The following is a 21,182-nucleotide window of genomic DNA, read 5'->3' as shown; positions in this document are numbered from 1 at the left end:
CGCAGTGGCTCACACCTGTCATCTCAGTACTTTGGGAGGCCAAGGTGGGTGGATCACCTGAGGTCAGGAGTTCAAGACCAGCCTGACCAACATGGTGAAACCCCATCTCTACTAAAACTATAAAAATTAGCCAGATGTGCTGGCAGATGCCTGTAATCCCAACTACTCGGGAGGCTGAGGCAGGAGAATCACTTGAATCCAGGAGGCAAAGGTTTCAGTGAGCTGAGATTGTGCCATTGCACTCCACCTTGGGTGACGGAGCAACACTCTGTCTCAAAAAAAGAAAAAAAAAATGCCTCTGACAAAAAATGTGTGGAATACAGGTGGACAGATGAAAGGGGGTAGGAAAAGCAAAGCTCATCTGCTTTAGTTTGTTACTTGATGACTGGTTATGTTATTACCTTGTTTCATGTTGAAACTAGATCATGCATCAGCCAGCCCTGTGTTCTCAGAGCATTTTTTCTTTCTGTTGAGGTTTTCCTTTTCTTTTCTTTTCTTTCTTTTTTTTTTTTTTTTTAGAGACAGGGTCTTGCTTTGTTGCCTGGACTGGAGTGAAGTTTTGGGATCATAGTTTACTGAAGCCTTGAACTCCTGGGCTCAAGTGATCCTGCCGCCTCAGCCTCCCGAGTAGCTGAGACTACAGGTGTATGTCACCATGTCTAGCTTGTTTGTTTATTTAAATTTATTTAAATTATTTTCTGGCTGGGTGCGGTGGCTCACGCCTGTAATTCCAGCACTTTGGGAGGCCGAGGCGGGCGGATCACGAGGTCAGGAGATCGAGACCATCCCGGCTAACACGGTGAAACCCTGTCTCTACTGAAAATACAAAAACAAAATTTAGCCGGGTGTGGTGGCAGGCACCTGTAGTCCCAGCTACTCGGGAGGCTGAGGCAGGAGAATGGCGTGAACCTGGGAGGTGGAGCTTGCAGTGAGCTGAGATCGTGCCACTGCACTCCAGTCTGGGCAACAGAGTGAGACTTTGTCTCAAAAAAAAAAAAAAATTTTTTTTTAATTTTTTGACATAGTTTGAGAGATAATTTTTTGAGATTTTTTTTTTTTCTCCGTCACTCAAGCTAGAGTACAGTGGCACAATCTTAGCTCACTACAGCCTTGACCTCCTGGGCTCAAATGATCCTCCCATCTCAGCCTCCCAAGTAGGTGGGACTATAGGCTTGTGCCACCACACCCTGCTAATTTTTTTTTTTTTTTTTGAGGTGGAGTCTCACTCAATTGCCCAGGCTGGAGTGCAGTGGCACAATCTCGGCTCACTGCAACCTCCGCCTCGCGGGTTCAAGCGATTCTCCTGCCTCAGTGGATCACTTGAAGCCAGGAGTTTGATACCAGCCTGGCCAACATAGCAAAACCCCATCTCTACTAAAAATACAAAAAATTAGCTGGGCATGGTGGCACACACCTGTAATCCCTGTAATCCCAGCTACTCGGGAGGCTGAGGCACAAGAATCACTTGAACTCAGAGGCGGGGTAGCGGTGAGCCGAGATTGCACCATTGCAATCTGGGTGACAGAGCCTGGGTGACAGAGCATAACTCTGTCTAAAAAAAAAAAAAAAAAAAAAAATTAATGGAACATATACACACAAACACACAATTTTTTTTTTTTTTTTTGAGAGGGAGTCTTGCTCTGTCGCCCAGGCTGGAGTACAGTGGCTCAATCTTGGCTCACTGCAAGCTCTGCCTCCTGGGTTCACGCCATTCTACTGCCTCAGCCTCCTGAGTAGCTGGGACTGCAGGTGCCCACCAGCATGCCTGGCTAATTTTTTTGTAGTTTTAGTAGAGACGGGGTTTCACCGTGTTACCCAGGATAATCTCCTGACCTCGTGATCCACCTGCCTTGGCCTCCCAAAGTGCTGGGATTACAGGCGTGTGCCACTGCGCCCAGCCACACACACACAAAATTCTGTATGCTACTTAAAAAGTGTGCCTGGTTGGCCGGGCGCGGTGGCTCAAGCCTGTAATCCCAGCACTTTGGGAGGCCGAGACGGGCGAATCACGAGGTCAGGAGATCGAGACCATCCTGGCTAACACAGTGAAACCCCGTCTCTACTAAAAAATACAAAAAAACTAGCCGGGCGATGTGGTGGGCGCCTGTAGTCCCAGCTACTTGGGAGGCTGAGGCAGGAGAATGGCGTAAACCCGGGAGGCAGAGCTTGCAGTGAGCTGAGATCCGGCCACTGCACTCCAGCCTGGGCGACAGAGCGAGACTCCGTCTCAAAAAAAAAAAAAAAAAAAAAAAGTGTGCCTGGTCAACATGGTGAAACCCTGTCTCTACAAAAAAAAAAAAAAGAGTAAAAAGGGGCTGAGTGAGGTGTCTCAGGCCTGTAATCCCAGCACTTTGGGAAGCTAAAGCAGGCATATCCCTTGAGTTTAGGAATTTGAGACGAGCCTGGGAAATGTGGTAAGACCCCATCTCTATTATATAAATTTTTTTTTTTTTTTTGAGACGGAGTTTTGCTCTTGTTGCCCAGGCTGGAGTGCAGTGGAGAGATCTTGGCTCACTGCAACCTCCGCCTCCCCAGTTCCAGCAATTCTCCTGCCTCAGCCTCCTGAGTTGCTGGGATTACAGGCACCTGTCACCACGCCCAGCTAATTTTTTGTATTTTTAGTAGAGACAGGGTTTCTTCATGTTGGCCAGGCTGGTCTCAAACCCCTGACCTCAGATGATCAACCTGCCTCTGCCTCCCAAAGTGCGGGGATTACAGGTGTGAGCCACTGCGCCTGGCTTTTTTTTTTTTTTTTTTTTTTGATGGAGTCTCACTCTGTCGCCCCAGGCTGGAGTGCAGTGGCATGACCTCGGCTCACCGCAACTTCGCCTCCCGGGTTCAAGCAATTCTCCTGCCTCAGCCTCCCAAGTAGCTGGGACTACAGGCACGTCCCACCATGCCTGGGTAATTTTTGTATTTTTAGTAGAGACGGGGTTTCACCGTGTTAGCCAAGATAGTCTTGATCTCCTGACCTAGTGATCCGCCTGCCTCGGTCTCCCAAAGTGCTGGGATTACAGACATGAGCCACTGCGCCCGGCCTCTCCATTTAGTTCTAATTTGATTTCTGTCATCAGAGTTTTGTAGTTTTCCTCATATATATGTTGTATATATTTTGTCACTGTTATACCTAAGTATTTCTTTTTTGGGGGTGCAAATATAAATGGTTTTGTGTTTCCATTTATTATTTAATTTTTTTGAGACAGTGGCATGATACAAAAATTAGCCGGGCATGGTGGCGGGTGCCTGTAATCCCAACTACTCAGGAGAATTGCTTGAACCTAGGAGGCAAAGGTTACAGTGAGCCGAGATTGAGCCACAGCACTCCAGACTGGGTGACAAGAGCAAAACTCCATTTCAAAAAAAAATTTTTTTTCCACAAATTGGATGGGAATATAGCTGCTGGAATGTCCTCATGTACACATAATAGTCACTAGTAATATTTGGAAAAAATTATTAACTTTCTTAATATTCATCTTTTCTTTCTAATAGGTATAACTGTAAGAAATGAATTTTAATGTCTGGAATATCAAAGAGATGCTCAGTATTCCTTCAGGCTCTGGGTAAGTTTTCTGGTTATATTCTCTGATCCTTAAGAGGATTTTCTAGTTTCATTGATTTCATAGAAAAAGCGTTCCTGGCCAGGCGTGGTGGCTCATGTCTGTAAATCCTGCACTTTGGAAGGCCGAGGCAAGTGGATCACCTGAGGTCAGGAGTTCAAGACTAGCTTGGCCAACATGACAAAACCCCGTCTCTACTAAAAAACTACAGAAATTAGCCGGGGGAGCTGGTGTGCACCTGTAATCCCAGCTACTGGGGAGGCTGAGGCAGAATTGCTTGAGGTGGAGTTTGTGGTAGACCAAGATTGCACCCCTGCACTCTAGCCTGGGCGACAGAGTGAGACTCAATCTCAAAAAAAAAAAAAAGAGGATTCCCTTCCTATTAGGTTATAATAATGGAGGTACCCTATACAGCCTCTTCTTCTCTTCCTCTTCTCTGTCTCTGCTGCATCTTCTTGTGCTTTTTTTCTGTCCATTACAAAAATGGTACCAATCCAGCTCTGTGTGTTAACTGAGTAATGACTTTGTATCCAGCATTGGGCCAGTTAGTGTCAGAGAAGGTTCAACATCTGGACACTCAGCCCAGTTGCAGCAACTGCTACTGAAATAGCAAGGAGCAAAATCGAGACAATGTTCAGATATATGTTCAGTTGTACAGTGCAATTTATAGGTACTGTGGAGATTAAGAGCCACTCTAGGTATTGACAAGGCTCATTGAGGTATTGCCCTTTCAACTACTCCACTAAGGTACTTAACATTGGTGTCTACCATCCTGCAATAAGCCTGTCACTGCTAACTTGGTGAGTATGCCTGAGAAGTAGTGTGTATTTAAGGGATTTGTAATTGCTTATGGTATGCTTTTATCACCGGATAGTTTCTTTCCTCTTTAACACCTTCCTGAAGTTTTATCAATTGATCAGAAACTAGAGCACTGCTTTTTTTTTTTAATTTCTGAAAAAGAAAAAAAAAATGCTTACAGTTGGTAGGGAGTAGTGAAAAACTATCTTTACTTCCAGATCATAGTTTTTTGGTTTTTTTTGTTTTTTGAGACGGAGTTTCACTCTTGTTGCCCAGGCTGGAGTGCAATGGTGTGGTCTCAGCTCACTGCAACCTTCGCCTCCTGGGTTCAAGCGATTATTTCACCTCAGCCTCCCAAGAATCTGGGATTACAGGTGCCCGCCACCATGCCCAGCTAATTTTTGTATTTTTAGTAGACATGGGGTTTCACCATGTTGGAAAGTCTGGTCTCAAACAACTGACAGGTGATCTGCCCTCCTTGGCCTTCCAAAGTGCTGGGATTACAGGCGTGAGCCACCATGCCCAGCAAATCTTCATTAAGTCCAATTATGTCTGTTGGACTTTTTTGTTTTTGTTGCTGCTTGTCCCTTTGGTATCATATCCAAGATTGCCAAATCCAGTGTCATGAAGTTTTTGCCTTCTGGTTTTTTTTTTTTTTTTTTTTTTTTTTGGCAGAGACAGAGTCTCACTCTGTTGCCCAGGCTGGAGTGTAGTGGCACGATCTCAGCTCACTGCAACCTCTGCCTCCCAGGTTCAAGCAATCCTCCTGCCTCAGTGCCCCCCAGTAGCTGGGATTACAGGCATGTGCCACCCAGCTAATTTTTGTAGTTTTTGTAGAGACGGGATTTCGCTATGTTGGCCAGGCTGGTCTTGGACTCCTGACCTCAGGTGATCCAATGGCATCAGCCTCCCAAAATGCTGGGATTACAGGTGTGAGCCACCGTGCCTGGCCTTCATAGTTTAAAGATATAAATCCTACATAATTTCAGTAGGCTCACAAAACTGTTCCTGGCCTACCAAGCCTAGCTAATTATTCTCTTTGGCCCAAAAGGAAAATCACAGAGAACAATTTTGAGCAATGATTATGTTACCCATATTATATGTTTGTAACCCATTTCTTAGTTTACCTCAGGAAATAGTTCTGTTACCAAAACACCAGGGGTTCAGTCTAGGTCCTGCTGCTCGACACACACAAAGCCAATCATGAGATGAGGAATATTACCAAGGAAGAAGGCTGTAATTGGCAGCAGAGAAGATGGGAACTTAGTCTCAAATCCGTCTCCCTAACTAAAATTAAGGGTTTATTTAGCTGGGAGGAAATGGAATAATTTGTAAGAAAACAAGAACTAGCGGGGAGCAAGGAGGCATCTGGTGTAGTGATCTGGTGAGTTTCAGTTATTTGATACTTTTTTGAGAGGCCTGAAAGTCCTTTCCTGAGGAAGGAACTCAGAAAAAACAAATGGGAGTTTCAAGCTTTAACAGGAGAAGGGTCAATTTCTATGCTTATCCAAAAACAACTGTGTATGGGACTGGGGCTGGTTTCATTTCTGAGTAAAAATAATCACCCTTCTCTATCCTGAACTATTAAGAGTTTCTTTTTGTTTTAAAAATAGTATGTTTATATCAAAATAGAAACAAGTAGTTTGTATTAATATTATAAAGGTTTCTTTGGCTCAGAATATGTACTTATATGTTATCTAATTGCTTTAAATTTAACATTTGATAAAGGAATGATTCGTGTGTGTGTTTTAATGCAGCAGTCCCTAAACTTTTTGGTAACAGGGACCAGTTTTGAGGAAGACAATTTTTCCACAGACCAGGATATGGAGAAATGATTTTGGGATGTTTCAAGTGCATTAAATTTATCATGTACTTTATTTCTATTATTACATTGTAATATATAATGAAATAATTATGATCGGACACAGTGGCTCACGCCTGTAATCCCAGCACCTTGGGAGGCCGAGGCAGGCAGATTGCTTGAGGTCAGGAGTTTGAAACCAGCCTGGCCAACATGGCAAAACCTTGTCTTTCCAAAAAATTACAAAAATTCGACGGGTGTGGTGGTGGGCTCCTGTAATCCCAGCTACCCAGGAGGCTGAGGCACGAGAATTGCTTAAATGTAAGGCCTAACACCATAAAAACCCTAGAAGGAAACCTAGGCAATACCATTCAGGACATAGGCATGGGCAAAGACTTTATGACTAAAACAACAAAAGCAATGGCAACAAAAGCCAAAATAGACAAATGGGATCTAACTAAACTAAAGAACTTCTGCACAGCAAAAGAAATTATCATCACGCAGCCCGCGATGCCTGAACCCCTCCCCGCGGTGGGCTCCAGCACCGCCTGAGCCTCCCCAACAAGCACCGCCCCCTGCTCCCTTGGGCTTAGTCCTGTTGACCGCCCAAGGGCTGAGGAGTGCAGGCGCAACTTGGGACTGGCGGGCAGGTCTGCCTGCAGCCCCTTCGCGGGATCCACTAGGTGAAGCCAGCTGGGCTCCTGAATCTAGTGGGGACTTGGAGAACTTTTATGTCTAGCTAAGGCATTGTAAATACATCAATCAACACTCTGTGTCTAGCTCAAGGTTTGTAAATACACCAATCAGCACTCTGTGTCTAGCTCAGGGTTTGTAAATACACCAATTGGTACTCTGTATCTAGCTAACCTAGTGGGGACTTGGAGAACTTTTCTGTCTAGCACTCTGTGTCTAGCTCAGGGATTGTAAATGCACCAATCAGCACCCTGTCAGAATGGTCCAATCAGCTCTCTGTAAAATGGACCAATCAACTCTCTGTAAAATGGACCCATCAGCAGGATATGGGTGGGGCCAGATAAGGGAATAAAAGCAGCCTGCCTGAGCCAGCCAGCCACTACCTGCTTGGGTCCCCTTCCACACTGTGGAAGCTTTGTTCTTTGGCTCTTTACAATAAATCTTGCTGCTGCTCACACTTTGGATCCACGCTGCCTTTATGAGCTGTAAGACTCACTGCAAAGGTCTGCAGCTTCACTCCTGAAGCCAGCGAGACCACAAACCCACCAGGAAGAACGAACAACTCCAGACACGCTGCCTTTAAGAGCTGTAACACTCATCACGAAGGTCTGCAGCTTTACTCCTGTCAGCGACACCACAAACCCACCAGAAGGAAGAAACTGCAGACACATCTGGACATCTGAAGGAACAAACTCCCAGACTACCATCTTCAAGAACTGTAACACACCGCGAGGGTCCGCAGCTTCATTCTTGAAGTCAGCGAGACCAAGAACCCACCAATTCTGGACACAATCAGAGTGAACAGGCAACCTATGGAATGGGAGAAAATTTTTGCAATCTACACTTCTGATAAAGGGTTAATATCAAGAATCTACAAAGAAATGAAACAAATTCACAAGAAAAAAACAACCCCATCAAAAAGTGGGCAAAGGATATGAACAGACACTTCTCAAAAGAAGGCATTTATGCAGCTGACAGACATATGCAAAAATACTCATCATCACTTGTCATCAGAGAAGTGCAACTCAAAACCACAACGAGATACCATCTCATGCCAGTTAGAATGGTGATCATTAAAAAGTCAGGAAACGGCCGGGTGCGGTGGCTCAAGCCTGTAATCCCAGCACTTTGGGAGGCCGAGACGGGTGGATCACGAGGTCAGGAGATCGAGACCATCCTGGCTAACACGGTGAAACCCCGTCTCTACTAAAAAATACAAAAAAAAACTAGCCGGGTGAGGTGGCGGGCGCCTGTAGTCCCAGCTACTCTGGAGGCTGAGGCAGGAGAATGGCGTGAACCCGGGAGGCGGAGCTTGCAGTGAACTGAGATCCGGCCACCACACTCCAGCCTGGGCTACAGAGCAAGACTCCGTCTCAAAAAAAAAAAAAAAAAGTCAGGAAACAACAGATGCTGGAGAGGATGTGGAGAAATAGGAACACTTTTACACTGTTGGTGGGAGTGTAAATTAGTTCAACCATTGTGGAAGACTGTGGCGATTCCTCAAGGATCTAGAATAGAAATACCATTTGACCCAGTAATCCCGTTACTGGGCATATATCTAAAGGATTATAAATCATTATACGATGAAGACAAATGCACATGTATGTTTACTGTGGCACTATTCACAATAGCAAAGACTTGGAACCAACCCAAATATCTATCGATGATAGACTGGATTAAGAAAATGTGGCACATATACACCATGGAATACTATGCAGCCATAAAAGAGGCTGAGTTCATGTCCTTTGCAGGGACATGGATGAAGCTGGAAACCATCATTCTAAGGAAACTATTGAGAGGTGACAACATGCTAGCAGCCCTCACTCTTGATGCCTCCTCGGCCTCAGCGTCCACTCTGGTGATGCTTGAGGAGCCCTTCAACCTGCCATGGCAGTGTGGGAGCCCCTCTCTGGGCTGGCTGAGGCTGGAGCCAGCTCCCTCTGCTTGCAGGGAGGTATGGAGGGAGAGGTGCTGGTGGGATCCGGGGCTGCGCATGGTGCTCACAGGCCAGCGTGAGTTCCGGCGGGCGCAGGTGCGGGCTTGGAGGGCCCAACACTTGGAGAGGCCAGCGGGCGCCACCAGCCCAAGGCAGTGAGGGGCTTAGCACCCAGGCCAGCAGCTGTGGAGATTGTGCTGGGTCCCCCAGCAGCGCTGGCCCACTGGCGCTGTGCTTGAGTTCCCACCAGGCCTCATCTGCCTCCCCGCGGGGCAGGGCTTGGGACCTGCAGCCTGCTATGTCCGAGCCCCCCCTCAGGGGTGGGCTGCTGTGCAGCCCGAGCCTCCCCGATGGGCACTGCCTCCTGCTCCGTGGCGCCCGATCCCATTGACCCCCCAAGGGCTGAGGAGTGCAGGTGCAGCTCAGGACTGGTGGGCAGCTCTGCCTGCAGCCCCAGTGCAGGATCCACTAGGTGAAGCCAGCTGGGCTCCTGAGTCTAGTGGGGACTTGGAGAACCTTTATGTCTAGCTCAAGGATTGTAAACGCACCAATCAGAACTTTGTCAAAACTGACCAATCAGCTTTCTGTAAAATGGACCAATCAGCTCTCTGTCAAAATAGACCAATCAGCTCTCTGTAAAACGGGCCAATCAGCAGGATGTGGGTGGGGTCAGATAAGGGAATAAAAGCAGGCTGCTGGAGACAGCAGTGGCAACCTGCTTGGGTCCCCTTCCACACTGTGGAAGCTTTATTCTTTCACTCTTTACAAGAAATCTTGCTGTTGCTCACTTTTTGGGTCCACGCTGCCTTTATTTGTATTTTTTTTTTTTTTTTTGAGACGGAGTCTCGCTCTGTCGCCCAGGCTAGAGTGCAGTGGCCGGATCTCAGCTCACTGCAAGCTCCGCCTCCTGGGTTCACGCCATTCTCCGGCCTCAGCCTCCCGAGTAGCTGGGACTACAGGCGCCCGCCACCTCGCCCGGCTAGTTTTTTGTATTTCTTAGTAGAGACGGGGTTTCACCGTGTTAGCCAGGATGGTCTCGATCTCCTGACCTCGTGATCCACCCGTCTCGGCCTCCCAAAGTGCTGGGATTACAGGCTTGAGCCACTGCGCCCGGCCCACGCTGCCTTTAAGAGCTGTAACACTCACCACGAAGGTCTGCAGCTTCACTCCTGAAGCCAGCGAGACCACAAACCCACTGGGAAGAATGAACAACTCCAGATGCACTGCCTTTAAGAGCTGTAACACTCATCACGAAGGTCTGCAGCTTCACTCCTGACAGCGAGACCACGAGCCCACCAGAAGGAAGAAGCTCCAGACACATGTGAACATCTGAAGGAACAAACTCCAGACACACCATCTTTAAGAACTGTAACACTCACTGCGAGGGTCTGTGGCTTCATTCTTGAAGTCAGCGAGACCAAGAACCCACCAATTCTGGACACACTATCAGGAGGACAGAAAACCAAACACCGCTTGTTCTCACTCAGGTGGGAGTTAAACAATGAGAACACATAGGCACAGGGCGGGGAACATCACACACCAGGGCTGGTTGGGGGGTGGGAGGCTGGGGGAGGGATAGCATTAGGAGGAATACCTAATGTAAATGACGAGTTGATGGGTGCAGCAAACCAACATGGCACATGTATACATAAGTAATAAACCTGCACGTTGTGCACATGTATCCTAGAACTTAAAGTATAATATAAAAAAAAGAAAAAAAATATACAGCTCACTGTGATGTAGAATTAGTGGGAGCCCTGAGCTTGTTTTCCTGAAACTAGATGGTCCCATTTGGGGGTGATGGGAGACAGTGGCAGATCATCAGGCATTAGATTCTCATAAGGAGTGCACAACCTAGATCCCTTGCATTGTGCAGTTCACAATAGGGTTTGTGCTTCTGTGAGAATCTAATGCTGGCACTGATCTGACAGAAGGCACAGCTCAGATAGTAATATTATTGAGACCAGCCTGGGCAACATGGCTGTCAGTTCCCGGGGTCTGGGTACAGCCCATGCTGAAGTCCAAGAGACTTCAGAAAGAATATTTTGGAGTCTGTAGACAGATGAATATGGTTTTATTCTGCAGCTTTCTGATTAGCAGCTTACTCTCACACTGGCTTTCTTATTAGCAGCTTACTTTCACACTGTCCACCCTGTCTTGTCTGCTTGAGCTGGCTGCCCCCATGCACAGCTGTGCAGCTGGCTCTCCCTTCCCTTCAGGGTCAGCAGCTTAACTCTTTCTCTTGGCACAAGCAAGCTGAGGTGTATCCTGGTTCGCTCCTGTCAGTCTGCAAAGGACAGCTCTGGCCCTCTCTCTCTTTGGGCACCAGCATGCCCACCATGTCAAGTCATGTTGAGCCAAGCCAAGCCAAGCCAAACCCCCAAGAGATCCCTGTACAATGTCAGCAGGACAGTTATACCTTTTTTTTTTTTTTTTTTTGAGACAGTGTCTTGCTCTGTCACCCAGGCTGAAGTGCAGTGGTGTGATCTTGGCTCACTGCAGCCTCCGCCTCCTGGGTTCTAGCGATTATCCTGCCTCAGACTTCCAAGTAGCTGGTATTACAAACACGTGCCACCATGCCTGGCTAATTTTTGTATTTTTAGTAGAAATGGGGTTTCACCATGTTGGCCAGGCTGGTCTCGAACTCCTGACCTTATCCTTATGATCCACCCACCTTGGCCTCTCAAAGTGCTGGGATTATAGGCATGAGCCCCTGCACCTGGCTGCGGTTATACCTTTTTCAGACAATAGTGGCATAGAGCCAAGTATGAACTTACACAAACAGGTTATATAACAAGTAGAGTTATGCGCTTGCACACCAAACTCACTGAGTCATGCAGGCCTGAATATCTGCCTCTTCCTATTCCTTGACTAAAGCACATCCATGTACCTTACAATGACAAAACCCCATCTCTACAAAAAATAAAAAAAATTAGCTGGGCGTGGTGGTGCATGCCTACTAGGGTGGCTGAGTTGGGAGGATCACCTGAGCAGAGGTTGCAGTGAGATGGGATCGTACCATGGCATTCCAGCCTGGGCGACAGAGCAAGATCTGTCTCAAGAAAAAAAAAAAAAAAAAAGAGGCTCATGCTTGTAATCCCAGCACTTTGGGAGGCTGAGGCAGGTGGATCACTTGAGGTCAGGAGTTTGAGACCAGCCTGGCCAACATGGTGAAACCCCATTGTTGAGAACAGACCCCCAAGTCTGGCCATAAATGGGCCCCAAAACTGGCCATAAACAAAATCTCTGCAGCATTGTGACATGTTCATGATGGCCTTGACGCACACACTGAAGGTTGTGGGTTTACCGGCATGAGGGCAAGGAACACCTCGCCCACCCAGGGCAGAAAACCGCTTAAAGGCAATACTAAACCACAAACAATAGCATGAGTGATCTGTGCCTTAAGGACGTGTTCCTGCTGCAGATAACTAGCCAGAGCCCCTCCCTTTGTTTTGGCCCATCCCTTTGCTTCCCTTAAGGAATACTTTTAGTTAATCTATAATCTGTAGAAATAATGCTTATCACTGGCTTGATGTCAATAATATGTGGATCAAACTCTGTTCGGGGCTGTCGGCTCTGAAGCCTGTGAGTCCCCTGATTTCCCACTCCACACTCTATATTTCTGTGTGTGTCTTTAATTCCTCTAGCACCACTGGGTTAGGGTCTCAACAACTGAGCTGGTCTCAGCAAGTGGTGCCCATACGTGGGGCTCGAATCCTGGCCAAAGGGTCGCCATAGCAACAGTTGGAGAATGTGGAACTAAGCTGGAGGACACCTGAGTACTCTTAAGCAATCCCTGTGGTGAGTAAGAAGGGGAGCTCGGAAGCATCAGGGCAACAATGGGACAAGTGTGGGCTCTGGTTCATTCCATCTTGGAACCTTTTCACACTAATCATGAGGAGTAACAGAAGAGGTAACAGAGCAGGTTTGTTTGCCAGCTAAAGCTAAAGTGGCAAAGGAGAAAGAGGTTCATCCCTACTCTTCTGCACCCCCTCCTTATTTTGAAGAAAAGGAGTGGCCTGACCCTCCAGATCTTTTTTTTGTTTGTTTGTTTTTTGTTGAGACAGAGTCTCGCTTTGTCGCCCAGACTGGAGTGCAGTGGCCGGATCTCACTGCAAGCTCCGCCTCCCGGGTTCATGCCATTCTCCTACCTCAGCCTCCCGAGTAGCTGGGACTACAGGCGCCTGCCTCCTCGCCCGGCTAGGTTTTTGTATTTTTTAGTAGATACGGGGTTTCACCGTGTTAGCCAGGATGGTCTCGATCTCCTGACCTTGTGATCCGCCCGTCTCGGCCTCCCAAAGTGCTGGGATTACAGGCTTGAGCCACCGCGCCCGGCCCCAGATCTTTCTTTTCCAGAGGACACTGGGTGAAAAGTGGTTGCCCCAGTGACTCTGCAGTGCCTTGAGCAACCCCTTTCAGTTCTATTCACGCAGGAATTCAGTGAGCTAGACACGAGTGTGATATAGAGACTTGGCAGTTACCTGTTAGGATACACCCCCTAGATCAACAGGGAAATATTATAGCTACATTTGAGCCTTTTCCTTTTAATTTTGGGAAATGCCATGAGGGTCCCATCCCAGGCTCTGTTCCAAACCGGGACATTTCTGGCTCAGGCCATTCCCTCATCCCTGTACAATGCCTGTCCCTCACCATACCCGGTAATGCCACAGTAGATTTGTGTGCAGAATTTATTCCTTCCAGGGAGTTCTTGGTCTTGCTTACTTAAGGAATGAAGCCGCCAACCTTTGCGGTGAGTGTTAGAGTTTGTTCCTTCAGATGTTCAGATGTGTCTGGAGTCTCTTCCTTCGGTGGATTCATGGTCTCGCTGACTTCAGCAGTGAAGCCACAGACCTTTGTGGCAAGTGTCACAGCTCTTAAAGGTGGTATGGACCTGGTTGGGCACGGTGGCTCATGCCTGTAATCCCAGCACTTTGGGAGGCCAAGGTGGGTGGATCACGAGGTCAGGAGATTGAGACCATACTGGCTGAGACAGTGAAACCCCATCTCTACTAAAAATACAAAAAATTAGCAGAGTGTGGTGGTGGGCACCTGTAGTCCCAGCTACTGAGGAGGCTGAGGCAGGAGAATGGCATGAACCCAGGAGACAGAGCTTGCAGTGAGCCAAGATAGCACCACTGAACTCCAGCTTGGGTGACAGTGCAAGACTCTGTCTTAAAAAAAAAAAAAAAATGGTGATGTGGACCCAAAGAGAGCAGCAGCAAGATTTATTGTGAAGAGCAAAAGAACAAAGCTTCCACAGTGTGGAAGGGGACCTGAGTGGATTGCCGCTGCTGGCTCAGGTGGCCAGCTTTTATTACCTTATTTGGCCCTGCCCACATCCTGCTGATGGGTCCATTTTACAGAGAACTGATTGGTGCATTTTACAGAGTGCTGATTGGTGCGTTTTTACAGAGTGCTAATTGGTGTGTTTTTACAGAGTGCTGATTGGTGCGTTTACAATCCTTTAGCTAGACACATAGTGCTTATTGGTGCATTTTTACAAAGTGCTGATTGGTGCATTTACAATCCTCTAGCTAGACACAAAAGTTCTCCAAGTCCTCACTCAAGCCAGGAAGTCCAGCTGGCTTCACCTCTCAATCCCTCCTCTAAACAGGATACTCCAATTGCTGTTGGGAATTGGGCAATGACTACTCTAGCTACTTCCTGCTGGTTAGGGGCAAAGAAGGGGCCCTGCAGCAGTAGTGTTCTCCAGAGGGGAACTCTCTAGGCCTGCCAAAGAGCCAGTGAGTTGATCTAGGGGTCCTCGGTAGAGGTTGTTAGTTGAGCTCATTTGGGGTTCCATTTGTGAGACCATCTGTAGCTTGATGGCTTCGATTCTAGAGGAAACAAATTTGACAAGGAGGTTAAAACACAGGTTCCAAAGGCGAGTAATAGCAAGACAGCTGTCATGGGACCTAGAAAGGGGAGAAGCCATGTCCCCCAACTCCAGAGGTTAGTATAAGAGTTTGAAAGGCATTGTCTGATTTCAGAAGCGTTTTCCTGTAAACGCTGGGTGGACCCATCTTGTACTATCCCTGACTGGTTGGTGTAAAAACAACACTCTTCCCCTAAGAAGGTGCAGAGTTCTCCTTTCTCAGCAGTGAGGAGGTCTAGGCCTCAGCGGTTTCGGAGAGTCACTGCTGCCAAAGAGTCTATTTGGGATTGTAGAGTAAGGATAGTTTTCATTATTTCTTGCAAACTGCCTGAGAAATCCTTTGAGAGTGTGTGGTAGTAGGATAATGAAGTAGATAAACCGGCTATTCTGGTTCCTATAGCAGTAGCCATTCCTAACCCTATAAGTAGGGGTATTAGTTTTATGGCTCTGTGCCGATAGATAGAGAGCTACAAAGCCAACAGTCATTTTCCAGGGAAGGATTGGACTGGTTTAACAGAGAGTGGGTTAAGTTGAGAATCTTGAAGAGGTAATTAGGAGCTAGTGTAAGGGGAGGGGCAATTGTATGAGGTGTCCGAGGAAGCAGGAGGGATGGATAGGCAAAGAGTAAATAGGAAGGTAAAGAGGGTGTTCCAGAAGACGAGATCATTTTATCTAGTCTGAGTTAAAGGTAGGAGTAAATTGCTGTCAGAAGGAAGGAAGATAGAAAAAAGGTTGATGTGATTATGATTTTCGTCCTGGCAGGAGCTACAGTATGTAGTTCTATCACAAAGAGTATAGTTAGTATGCTGCTTAATAATATGATGAAATAGTAAAAGGATTCCATTAAAGGGGCAAGGAGAGGTGTTAAAGATTATGTAGGTTTTCACTTAACTTTTTTTTTTTTTTTTTTTTTTTTGAGATGGAGTCTCGCTCTGTCACCCAGGCTGGAGTGCAGTGGCCGGATCTCAGCTCACTGCAAGCTCTGCCTCCCGGGTTCATGCCATTCTCCTGCCTCAGCCTCCCGAGTAGCTGGGACTACAGGCGCCCACCACCTCGCCCGGCTAGTTTTTTTTTTGTATTTTTTAGTAGAGACGGGGTTTCACCGGGTTCGCCAGGATGGTCTCGATCTCCTGACCTTGTGATCCGCCCGTCTCGGCCTCCCAAAGTGCTGGGATTACAGGCTTGAGCCACCGCGCCCAACCTTCACTTAACTTTTTTAAAGAGAAAGGGGTTTTTCCTCAGGATCAGCTGTAGGAGCCTTTTTAGTCTGGGATGTTTCCTTCTGAAATAGGAGATGCAAGTCCTCCAACGGTTTGCAGGCATATCGAGACTGATCTGGCTGATCTTGGGACTCCTGAGCTGACAGTCCTGCAGGTTCCTCAGGGGGTGTCCAAAATTTAACTCGGGTGTGGTGAATCTAAGATTCCACTCCTGCCACCTTAACTACAGTGAGGGTAGAGGGGATTACCGAGTATGGTCCTTCCCACAAAGAATCCATAGATGGGAAGGTAGATGGGAGAGATTTGACCAACACTAGATCTCCTGGTTGAAACAACTCTGTTCCCTTTTCTCTGTGACATCCTTCAGGTAGATTTTTAAGGTTTCATTGATATTTTGTCAAAGAAGTTATGTCTTTGACCAAGTTGGCCGTTTCCTGATCAAGTAGGAGGTCATTTGTGAGAAAAAGTTGTCCATACAGCATTTCGTATGAACTGAGCCCCATATTGTGAGGAGAATTTCGGATTCTCAACAGGGCCGTGGGCAAAAGAGTAGGCCATGGGAGATGAATTTCTTGTGTTAGTTTCCTTAAGTCCCTCTTGAGTGTTTCATTTGCCTTCTCGACCTTCCCTGAGGATTGTGGCCTCCAGGCACAGTGAAGGTGGAAATTCCATGAGTTATCGTGGCTTTAAAAGCTGGACCATTGGCTGGGTGCAGTGGCTCACACCTGTAATCCCAGCACTTTGGGAGACTGATGCGGGCAGATTACAAGATCAGGACGTTGAGACCATCCTGGCTAACATGGTGAAACCCCGTCTCCTACTAAAAATACAAAAAATTAGCCCGGCGTGGTGGCGGGTGCTTATAGTCCCAACTGAGGCAGGAGAATGGCATGAACCCGGGAGGCGGAGCTTGCAGTGAGCTGAGATCGCGCCACTGCACTCCAGCCTGGGCAACAGAGTGAGACTCCGTCTCAAAAAAAAAAAAAAAAAAAAAAAAAAGCCAGACCATTGTTGCTCTGTAAGCTTTGGGGAAGCCCAAATCTAGAAATTATTTCATGAGTTAGAACTTTAATCACTTCCTGAGCCTTCTCTGACTTGCAGGGGAAAGTGTCTATCCAATTTGTAAAGGTATCAACACAGACACAAACAAGTATTGAAATCCCTCTGACTTAGGCATATGGGTGAAGTCTAACTGCCAGTCCTCTCCGGGATAGTGACTTATTCTTTGTTCCCCCAAAGGAGCCTTATGATGGACCAAAGCATTATTCCTTTGGCACATCTCACAGGCTTTGACTACCTATCGGATGGTCCAGAGGAGATTTGGCTCTGTAAATAGGGATTTGGCCATCTGATGAGTGTTTTTAATACCTGTATGTAAAGTTTGATGGAGGGTTTTAAGTATTTTCCAGTGACTGGCTTCCGGTATAAGTACCTTTCCTTCTTCTGTTGTTAATCACCCTGAGAGGAGAAAACTATGCCCCCGTGAAAGTCCCCATTCTGTTTCAGTTGGGGAATACTGGGACTTAATCTCTTGGAGGGGGTTGTTCCATACCAAGGGTCCTTCCGTAGGTATTGCTTTTTTTTTTTTCTTTTTTTTTCTGAGATGGAGTTTTGCTCTGTCGCCCAGGCTGGAGTGCAGTGGCACAATCTTGGCTTATTGCAAACTCCACTTCCCAGGTTCACACCATTCTCCTGCCTCAGCCTCCCGAGTGACTGGGTCTACAGGTGCCTGCCACCACACCCAGCTAATTTTTTGTATTTTTAGTAGAGACGGGATTTCACCGTGTTTGCCAGGATGGTCTCGATCTCCTGACCTCGTGATCCGCCTGCCTCGGCCTCCCAAGGTGCTGGGATTACAGGCGTGAGCCACCGCGCCTGGCCCCATAGGTATTTCTAATGGGATGTTCCACCTGACAGCAATTTTGGCCTCAGCATCTGCCTGACAGTTTCCTTCTGTCTTTTCTCCTTCACCTTTCTGATGGCTTTGGCAGTGTAAGACTGCCACCTCCTTGGGTTTTTGCACTGCATGTAATAACTCCATAATTTCCTTGTGGTATTTAATGGGGGTTCCCTCCAGAGGTTAGGAACTCCCTTTCTTTCCATATTACAACATGGGCATGTAGGATTAGATAAGCATACTTGCTATCTGTATACACATTTATTCTTTTTCTTTTTCCCAGTTCTAAGGCTTGGGTAAGTGCGACTAGTTCTGCTGACTGGGCGCTGGTCCCTGGGGGAAGAGGCTTACTTTCAAGTACAGTTACATCACTAATTATGGCATAACCTGCCCTTCATATCCCATTCTCCACAAATGAACTTCCATCGGTATATAGGTTAAGGTCAGGATTAGCTAAGGGGACTTCTAAGAGATCATCTCGGGCAGTATAAATCTGGACTATAATTTGTTGGCAGTCACGCTTGATTGGTTCCCCATCCGCTGGGAGAAAAGTGGCAAGGTTGACGGCACGTACGTATTTGAAGCACTGTTCCCTCAAGGAGTAGCACCTGGTATCTAAGTAGGCAGTTGTCTGATAGCCATAAACTTCCTTTGGCATCTAGTATGCCATTTACATCATGAGTAGTCCAGACAGTGAGATTCTTTTCTTTTATTATTTTGATAGCCTCTGTCACTAAGACCGCCACTGCTGCAACTACCCGTAAACAGTGAGGCCAGCCTTTTGCTACTACGTCAATTTCTTTACTTAGGTATGCCCCTGGTTGTTTACTTAGGTATGCCCCTGGTTGTGGGGTTGTCCCGCGAGTCTGAGTAAGGACTCCAGGAGCTATCCCTGCTCTCTCTGATGTATAAAGAGAAGTTTTGTCTTGTGGGATGGCTTAAGGCTGGAGCTTGAGTTTGTTCCTTCCAATGCCCAGACTTCAGGGTTGATTCCCTCCTCAAGTAGGGGACAACAAATGGGTAACTTGTTCCCCACATTCATGTAGATAATAGCTCCAGCTTTGGCTAATATATCCCTCCCTAATAAGGGTGTGAGACTTTCAGGCATAACAAGAAAGGCATATGAAACTCTCAATTGCAACGGAGGAGGTGGGAGAAAAACCTAGTTACAGGCTGTCCCAGTATTCCTCGGATAGTAATGGACCTTGAGGACAGTTGCCTGGGACAGGAGATTAACACTGAGAAGGCTGTGCCAGTGTCCAGGAGGAAGTCAATTTCCTGGCCCTCAATGGTTATATGTACCCGGGGCTCAGTGAGAGTGATGACATGAGCTGGTGCTTGCCCCAGGCACCCTCAGTCCTATTGTTGGATCATCTGGTTGGGGGCTTCTGGCCCAGAGAACCTTTGTCCTCTGGGGCAGTGCACCTTCCAGTGATTGCCTTGGCATAGTGGACATGGGCGAGGGGGCAGTTTGTTTCTCATTGGACAATCTTTTTTAAAGTGTCCTTGCAAACCACACTGGTAACAAGTCCTACCAGGTGATTGGCCTGCTCCATTTTCTGTCCTCTCTGAACCACCAAGGTTTGTTTGTCTGAGGGCCATGACTAAGGCTGCGGCCTTTCTCTGATCTCGCTTTTCCTTTTGGGCCTGTTCCTCTTGGTCCTTATTATAGAACACTGAGATTGCCAGGTTTAATAATGCCTCCAGATTTTGTTGCGGGCTCAGGGCTTGCTTTTGGAGCTTTCTCCTGATATCTGTGGCTGATTGGGTAATAAACTTATCTTTTAGGATCAATTGACCCTCGAGTGAGTCAGGTGACAGGGGAATATATTTTCTTAAGGTCTCCCATAACCGCTCGAGGAAGGCAGAAGGATTTCCTTTCCCTGAGTTATGGTGGACATCATTGAATAATTCATGGGCTTTTTCCTAATTCTCCTTAGTCCTTCTAGAACACAGATCAACAGATGTTTGTGACTCAGTCCCCATGATCTAAGTCGAGATCCCAGTGGGGATCCATAGTGGGGATGGCTTGCTGACTGGTAGGGAATTTGTCCCTTTCTTCAGCTGTCATTCTATCATTTACTTGACTAAGATACCAGGTATCTCCAAACTCTCGGGCTGCAGCTAAAGCCGCATTCTTTTCATTAAAGGCCAGTGTTTGATCTAACAATAGCATGACATCTCTCCAAGAGAGATCAAAGGTTTGCCCTAGACCCTGTAGGACATCTATATCCCTATCAGGATCATCTGAAAACTTCCCTAGATTGACCTTGATCTGCTTTAAATCAGAGGAGGAGAAGCGGACATGTACCCGGGTTGGGCCAAATTTCCCTCCCCCTACAGCTTGAAGGGGACATAACCGATAGCCTGCGGATTTTTGTGGTCCTTTGGAGATTTTTTTACTTGTTTCCTTCTGGGCAGGGGAGATTAGAGGAGGCTTATCATTAATAGGAAGGGGAGCTATAGGCTAGGATATGGAAGTAAGCTGAGAGGTCCTTCTGTGGGATGCAAGCTTTGCATAGTTGTGTATTTTCCTTCAATGAAAAGAAAGCTTGGACAGAAGGTATTTTACTCCATTTTCCTTCCCTCTTACAGAAAAGGTCAAGTTGCAGGATAGTATTGTAATTTATACTTCCCTCAGGTGGCCATTTTTCCCCATCAAAGAGAGAATATTGGGGCCAGGCCATAGTGCAGAAAAAAATGAGCCACCTCTTTTTCAGGGTTTGCAGGTCAAATTGGTCCCCATGGCTTAGGATGCATTTGAAGGGTGAGCCTGTTGATGACTGAGTGTTTCCCATCTGAAAGACAAAACTGCCCATGGTTTTCGTTTGTTTGTTGCTACCCCCGGCCCAAGAACCTGCAATGGTCCCTGGACCCTGCTGATTGGAATAGTTGCACTCACCAGTGCACAGCAGAAACACCTCTTGCCCAAGAACGCACAACGGTCCCTGGACCCTGCTGATCGGAATAATTGCACTCACCAACGCAGCAGCAGAAACAGTAGTTTTCCTCTTAGACCATAAGGAGGATCAAGGAAGGTTGGATTTGGTGGCCCTTACCCACACATTCTTGGAAACTTGCACCCTTGCCTGTCCTCCTAGATCACAAAGAGGACTGAGAAAAATCGGATTTAGTGGCCCTTACCAACACATTCTCAAAAACCTGTTAGAGTCCTAAGCATTCTCCTGTTAGTACTGGGACTTTACCCCATTCTATAAAGATGTGAAGCCCTGGCTGGGCGTGGTGGCTCAAGCCTGTAATCCCAGCACTTTGGGAGGCCGAGATGGGTGGATCACGAGGTCAGAGATCAAGACCATCCTGGCTAACACGAAACCCTCGCCTCTACTAAAAAATGCAGCCGGGCTGGTGGCTCTCAAGCCTGTAATCCCAGCATCACTTTGGGAG

General features: G+C 47.1%; 1 protein-coding gene across 3 annotated transcripts in view; it reads left to right on the top strand.

Moving 5' to 3' along the window:
* CCDC36 (coiled-coil domain containing 36) overlaps positions 1-21,182 on the top strand; it is a 63,619-nt gene that overhangs the window by 8,318 nt on the left and 34,119 nt on the right. For all 3 annotated transcript variants that reach the window (XM_031663344.1, XM_031663342.1, XM_031663343.1), the window contains exon 2: positions 3,490-3,560. In XM_031663344.1, coding sequence (XP_031519204.1) covers positions 3,505-3,560 — 56 coding nt within the window. In that variant the 5' untranslated portion in view covers positions 3,490-3,504. The remainder of the gene's footprint in view (positions 1-3,489; positions 3,561-21,182) is intronic.

The sequence above is a fragment of the Papio anubis genome, chromosome 2, assembly GCF_008728515.1.
Source record: "Papio anubis isolate 15944 chromosome 2, Panubis1.0, whole genome shotgun sequence".
Classification (NCBI taxonomy): domain Eukaryota; kingdom Metazoa; phylum Chordata; class Mammalia; order Primates; family Cercopithecidae; genus Papio; species Papio anubis.
Note: the sequence above shows the minus strand (reverse complement) of the source record. Positions and strands in the feature narration are given on the sequence as shown.